At 44.3% G+C, this 6,602-nt stretch overlaps 1 protein-coding gene across 1 annotated transcript; it reads left to right on the top strand.

Moving 5' to 3' along the window:
- Nucleotides 1-784: 784 nt before the first annotated feature.
- On the top strand, nucleotides 785-6,091 carry b3gnt7l (UDP-GlcNAc:betaGal beta-1,3-N-acetylglucosaminyltransferase 7, like). Its single transcript, XM_059951763.1, has one exon. It carries the CDS (start codon nucleotides 923-925, stop codon nucleotides 2,174-2,176), a length of 1,254 nt encoding a protein of 417 aa, XP_059807746.1. The 5' UTR covers nucleotides 785-922; the 3' UTR covers nucleotides 2,177-6,091.
- Nucleotides 6,092-6,602: the final 511 nt, after the last annotated feature.

Here is a 6,602-nt window from a genome sequence, read left to right as displayed (position 1 = left end):
CAATTGAAGAGGGAGCTACAGAGACCCAGGTTCTGTAACCTCTCAATCAGGATTGTGGGAATGATAGTGTTAAAAACTAAGCTAAAATCGATGAACGGGATTCTGACATAGCTGCTCGTATTGTCCAGGTGGTCTAAGGCTGTGTGAAGAGCCAGTGAGATTGCGTCTGGCGTCGACCTATTGTGGCTTTAGGCAAATTGTAGTGGGTCCAGGTCCTTGATGAGGGAGTTCAGTAGAAGGCAGGAGTTTTGTTGAACTGTAGCTGGATATCGGTTGCTCATTGAACCATTTGATTGTTATCCTGTGATCTAGTTCTGCGACTTTTTTGTAACTGGTTTTAATGGGTTGTTGGGAGGCAACTGCGTATATAAGCCCCTTACAGGTCCACAGGAAAAGATTTACACATCACATAAATGCGACGTTCAGGAGGGAAGGGTGGGGCGATAAATCCCAATAGATGCAGCTGCCCCTGTTTAAAGAAGGCTCGACTAACTGCTGCTTCAATGAGTACATTCCCATTGAGGCTGCTCGCAACGCTTGCACTCGAAGGTGGGAGGAGGAAAGTGAGATCGAACTGCTAAAGAAGGGGTTAATAGAAACTGCAGGCACGGAATCTCCCAGTCAGGCTGCGAGGAGTTCTCTCTCCTCCTATTCTGGCACTCACTTCAGTCTGATTGCCGACATCCCCGAGTGAGCAGCTCCTGTTGCCCCGGCACAGAGGGTCCGTCTCCTGAGTTAACAGCCTACCTCCCGGTCTTGTCGCCGCGGCAAGGGCCATGTGCCCCCGTTTCAGCTGCCCGTGTGCCTCGGGGCTGGGCTCACAACAGCAACAGTTGTACCTCTCGGTGCCTGGACCGTTGTAGAGAAGCCCCGTCGCCACGGGTGGTCGCAGCCGGGACCGGAGGGACGTTATTCGCTGGTCATGGAATACATGTTCCCCAAGAGGAAGCTGCTGAAGACTCTGCTGAGCCTGTCGCTGCTCTTCGCCACCGTAGCCTTCATCCAGAAGCTGAAGTCGGGCGACGGGCTGGGGCTGGGGCTGCGAGTGCCGGCGGACGCCAGGTTGATCCCGGCCTGGCACGGTACCGAGAGCGGCCCGGCACGGACTAATGGCAGCATTGACGGAGGCGGGGAGGTGGAGGCGGGGGCGGGGGCGGGGGCGACTGTGTCCGGCAGCCCGGCCACTGCCGCCGCTCCCCGAACCTGGACCGTGACGGTGACCAACTGCAGCCAGAATGAGTCGGTGCGCGGCTTGAGCTGGTTCTCGGCGATGGACGCCAAGTTCCAGGAGTACGTGCTGTACCGCCACTGCCGCTACTTCCCCATGCTGCTCAACCATCCCGAGAAGTGCGCGGAGCCCACCGACCTCCTCATCGTCGTCAAGTCGGTGATCGAGCAGCACGACCGGCGGGCTGCCGTCAGGGAAACGTGGGGCCGGGAACGCAGCATCGGGGGTCGCAGCATCAGGACTCTTTTCCTGCTCGGCACACCAAGCGACGGCAAGGATCAGCGCAACCTGCAGAAGCTTCTGGAATACGAGGACCTTTTGTACGGCGACATCCTGCAGTGGGACTTCATGGACACTTTCTTCAACCTGACCCTCAAGGAGGTCAATTTCCTCAAGTGGTTCGACATCTACTGCCGCCGCACCCACTTCGTCTTCAAGGGTGACGACGACGTCTTCGTCCACACCGAGAACCTGATGGAGTTCCTGGACTCGCAGACCGATAGCCCCCGGCGCGACACCCTGTTCGTGGGCGACATCATTTTCAGGGCACAGCCCATCAGGAACGTTCAGAGCAAGTATTTCATCCCCAAGCAATTGCATGATAAGCCCTATCCGCCGTACGCGGGCGGCGGCGGATTCCTCATGGCGGGCCCACTGGCCAGGCACCTGGCGGCCGCCTCGGAGAGCATCGAGCTCTACCCCATCGACGACGTGTACCTGGGCATGTGCCTGCAGAAGGTAGGCGTCGAGCCACAGTTGCATTACGCCTTCAGGACGTTTGGGGTCGTCAAGCGTCGGGTGAGCCCCATGAACAGTGATCCCTGCTTCTACAAGAACCTGGTGGTCATCCATAAACTCAGTCCCAAGGGCTTGCTGACGATGTGGAACACAGTCCACAACCGAACCCTCATCTGTGCCAAGAAATACTTAATAAACCTAAACGCGTAATCTTCTCACCGAATAACTTGATTCCAGACTTTCCTGTACGTTAGAAATGTAGAGTTGGGAACGAATGGTTTAGAATCAGCTTGGTGTGAATGGTGAGAGTTCTTCAGCTTTTATGTTTTGAGTGAGGATAAACCGAGTAAAGGTACTTTTTTTTAAAAAAAGTAAGAATTGTATATTTTTGAAGTTTATTTTTACACTCTAATGTCCACAAATAAGTTGTCAATTGGCACCGAGTTTAGTATTGAGTTTTCTTTTAAAGGAAAGGGAAACCGAATCAGAGGCCGAGAGCCACTTGTCTCTTTTTATAGCTGAAAACAATATCTTCGGAAGACTGGATATGATTTGGATAATGACACTAGGTAGCACTTGGTGACTAGGATATAGAAGTACAATTAATGTAGAGAAAGTGATTTGCAGCTTAAGTGATACTGATCTCCCAGACACCGGTTGAAGGAATAATTTTAACTTGCTTTAAAAACAAACCAAATATCATTGATTGTTCCTTTACATTCCCACCCCACCCTTTTTGTATAAAAAGCACCTCTACCATGACAACGGGTGTCTGATTTAATTTAGCGCGATGATTGTAATTGTCCATAAACTTTATGGATACAAATAATGTTTTAAGATGCTCCGTTTTCATTGCCCCAAGGCTGATGAATAGCAGGAGTCAAATTTCAGAGATGTTGCCTTTGACTTGGTTTGCTGTCAGATAGATTGCATCCTTGTTTCTGATTTGAAATAAAGGATCTTTTTGACCTGAATTTAACTGCAAAGTGATTATTTCTAGGGGTAGGAGGTGAAGCAAGCAATCTGATGCAGCTTCTTTCTTGCTTCAGTTCAAAGCTGGCCTTTTCAACCAAAAGGTTGCTGTTGTTTGGTAATAAACTTGCATTTAGAGGTGGATTATTGCCCTTGCTTCCTGTTAAGAAAATCTGCAGTAATGAAAATCTTCTAGTAATGAAACCACCAAGGTCTTTCTGATTATATTGCAGTGGTGGACATGGTCATTGGATGAATGTCACTCCTTAACCTTTTAGGAATACATGAAAACCATGCAGTGCTGTGCACAATCCTGAAAATAATCATTGCCAAACGGTTATTCCTGAAGCTCATTGCCAAGCAAATTTGTAAAATGTTTAGCTGACAAAATAATGGGGGGGGGGAAGAAGAAAAAAACACCCTTCTTGTGTAATCTCCCCATATCCTTTCAAGTCAAATTCTTTTTTTCTTCTGTTGTTTAAACCTTTTGGTAATTGTGATCTTTAGATCATTTATAAGATCAAATCAAATTAATATATTGAATTAATAGGTCTGGAAGTTTTGATAGTTTAATATTCTGTAAAATGTTGTGTTTGTTTGACTGGTCAGGGCCATTAATTTCTGTCTTAACTTCAGATGCTGCTCCATGGTCCTGATGAAGGAGCTATGGAATTGCTGAGGTGCACAGAATTTGACATTTGTGCTTCTGCCTGTCATTGTTGTTTCCATCTCCTACAAGTGAAACTGTGCCTTAATGAAGTATTCCACATTGAAGCAAGTGAGCCAGAAAACGTGTGACATGATTTGTCATGATCTATGGACAAATGTTTGAAACATTGTCAACAAATAGCCCTTCCAAACTGGCAACCAACCTTAACTAATAATTTGAAGAATAAGTCTTTAATATTTAAAACTACTTGTCTTGTGAGGTCTAGGATTTTTTGGGCAAAATTTGAAAATAACTTGCAAAAATGTTTTTTGTTAGATTAATTTTATTCAATGTTTGAGAATCTTGCCAACATAATCAAAATTGAACTTGTACTTCAATATGTAATAAAGTCCAAAATTACTTTCTTTACATTTGTGCTGCCTGCATTTTATTGAGCTTTGTAATCTATCAGAGCATCAAGTAATGCTCAATTGTTTTCTTAAAGTTTATGTATCAAATATGTACAGTTACTCTTGATAACAAATTTGCATTTAAAACTGAAGTAGGGGTGTATTGACTTACTGCCTTCTGTAGTGAGAAATATACAAAGTCCAGATTGTTCCAGGTAAGGTTGTTTTGGTTTAGAGGAGTCATGTTTGCAGGAGTTGACAAGTGATGTGGGAGTAGTTGGCATGAAGCCTTTATATGTATTGTGATTTAGCAACCTGCTCAGGGTTTGTGAGAATGGTATACAGGTGTATCCTGGTCATTTTGTATTGGGAAAAGCTTCACTGTGGTAATTCTGCTGTGTGTGTGCTGGGCTATTGCCAAAGTTTTAGTCAGTGTGGCTGATGGCTCACCCTCTTGCAGTGGATGTTTTCTGGTAGACAAACATCCAGAATAGAATCCTCTTTATAGACGAACCAAAGTGATCCCAGTCACAGTCTGGTATCCAGACTATGCAGTCTTAAATCTGCAGAAGTTGTACTCTGAGACCTGGCTGGTGTTGAAATGAGCATAGCTTTTCTTGTAGATGATTCTAAATTATCTTGGGTATAAACCTTAGCTTTCAGATATGAATTTGTTGTCTTTTGGATGGGGTAGAGTCAAATACTTGTTAGCCCTGTCATATCTGGTGACAAGAGTAGAATGTTGAACAATAAATGTTTTTGTTCTGAGGAGTTCTAAGAATCAAGGGAAACCAGCAGCCCAAGTTACTCAAAGTATTAATAACTTTTTATTTTAATGTGAGAAGTACAAATCAGTTTACACTCAGATGGAAACATCAGTAAAACCCATTTGGCACTTAGATCTTAATCCACCATTCAGTGGGAGTCTGGCTGACCCTCCATCTCATTTCCATTTTCCTGTTTTCTCCCTGTACTCTGTGAATTATTTTCTTTGTTCATTGTTCAAATATATTCAGTCATTTATAGTAATCTATCCTTTTACACACTGTTCAAGTTAGTCTAATTGGTTTGTCCTCTCCCTTCTCTAATTAGTTTCCATTTGCCATCTCCAACCTGCAGCCACCATTCCGTAAACTGAGCTTTGAACATTGACAACCAATGCATCCATTGCAATATTACAATCAAAAACCGGCCAGAGTGAACCTTCTAGTTTGTGGATCTTACTTGCAGGTTACTGAAACTCTTAATTTCCATGCATGGGCAGTGAAGTGCAAAAAAAATTAGCAAGCTGACATCAGCTGCAGTGTGTTTGATACCTTGTTCTAATATCGAACGCAACGCATACTGAGGTAGGGGACTAGATACGTTCCACAGCAACACATAGAATCTGTGTGTATGTGTGTGTGTGTGTCTCTCTCTCTCAACCAAGAAACCATCAACCTCTGCTTTAATGACTTGGCCTCCACAGTCATCTGTGCAAATGAATTCTACAGATTCACAACCTCTTGGCTGAAGAATTTCCTGTTCTAAATGGGCACCCCTCTATTGAAGCTGTGCTCTTTAGTCTTGGACTCGCCTGCTATAGGAGTCATCCTCTCCACAACCACCCTGTTGAGACCTTTCAATATTCAATAGGCTTTAATGAGAATTCCCCTTTAGCCAGAGAGTGGTGAATCTGTAGAATTTTTTTCACGACAGGCATCTGTGGAGGCCAAGTCATCGGGTTTATTTAAGGAAAAGGTTGATAGATTCTTGATTAGTCAGGGCGTGAAGTGATACAAGGAAATGGCAGGGGATTGGAGCTGAGAGGGTAAATAGGCCAACCATGATGTAATAGTGGAGAAGACTCGATGGGCTAAGTGGCCTATTTCTGCTCCAATATCTTATGGTCTCTTCTGGTCTTATAGTCCATGTGACACATCTACCTTCAGACCTTGTTGCTTCCCAAGCACCCTCTCCTTAGTAATAGCAACGATACTCCCTTCTGCCCACTGACATTTGAACTTCTGGCATACTGCTAATGTCTTCCACCATGAAGGTTGTCACAAAATACTTAAGCTCTTTCATCATTTTTTTGGTCCCCAATTACTAATTCTCCAACATCATTTTCCAGTGGTCAGTCCTGTATCTACTCCCACCTCTCTTTGTACTATTTACTTATGTATTTAAAAATTTCTTGTATCTTTTATATTTTTAGATATCTTGCCTTCATATTTCATTTTTCTCCTTGTGGTTATTTAGCGCTATCTCTCTTGCTTTTATGCTGTCTTTGACTTCCCTAATCACCCATAGTTGCCTCATCCTCCCTTTAAAATACTACTTCAATTTTGTGATGTATCTATCCTGCGCCATTCAAATTACCCACAGAAACTCCAGCCTTTGCTATTTTGCTGTCATCCCTGCTAGTGTTCTCTTCCAATCAACTTTGACCAAGTCCTCTCTCATGCCTCTGTAATTCCGTTTTTTTCTCCACTGTAATACTGCTACATCTGACTTTATCTTCTCCCTCTCAAACTGCAGGGTGAATTCTATCATTCTGTCCCCCGCCCCCAAAGATTCCTTTACCTTAAGCTCCCTAATAAAATCTTTCATTACACAACACTCA

Source organism: Hypanus sabinus, chromosome 27 (assembly GCF_030144855.1).
Source record: "Hypanus sabinus isolate sHypSab1 chromosome 27, sHypSab1.hap1, whole genome shotgun sequence".
NCBI lineage: Eukaryota > Metazoa > Chordata > Chondrichthyes > Myliobatiformes > Dasyatidae > Hypanus > Hypanus sabinus.
The sequence above is the reverse complement of the archived record's forward strand: the minus strand, read 5'-3'. Positions and strand labels throughout refer to the sequence as shown.

Bases quoted from the DNA above. Each gene is read 5' to 3' on its own strand.
- b3gnt7l (XM_059951763.1), top strand. From the start codon at position 923: ATGGAATACATGTTCCCCAAGAGGAAGCTGCTGAAGACTCTGCTGAGC.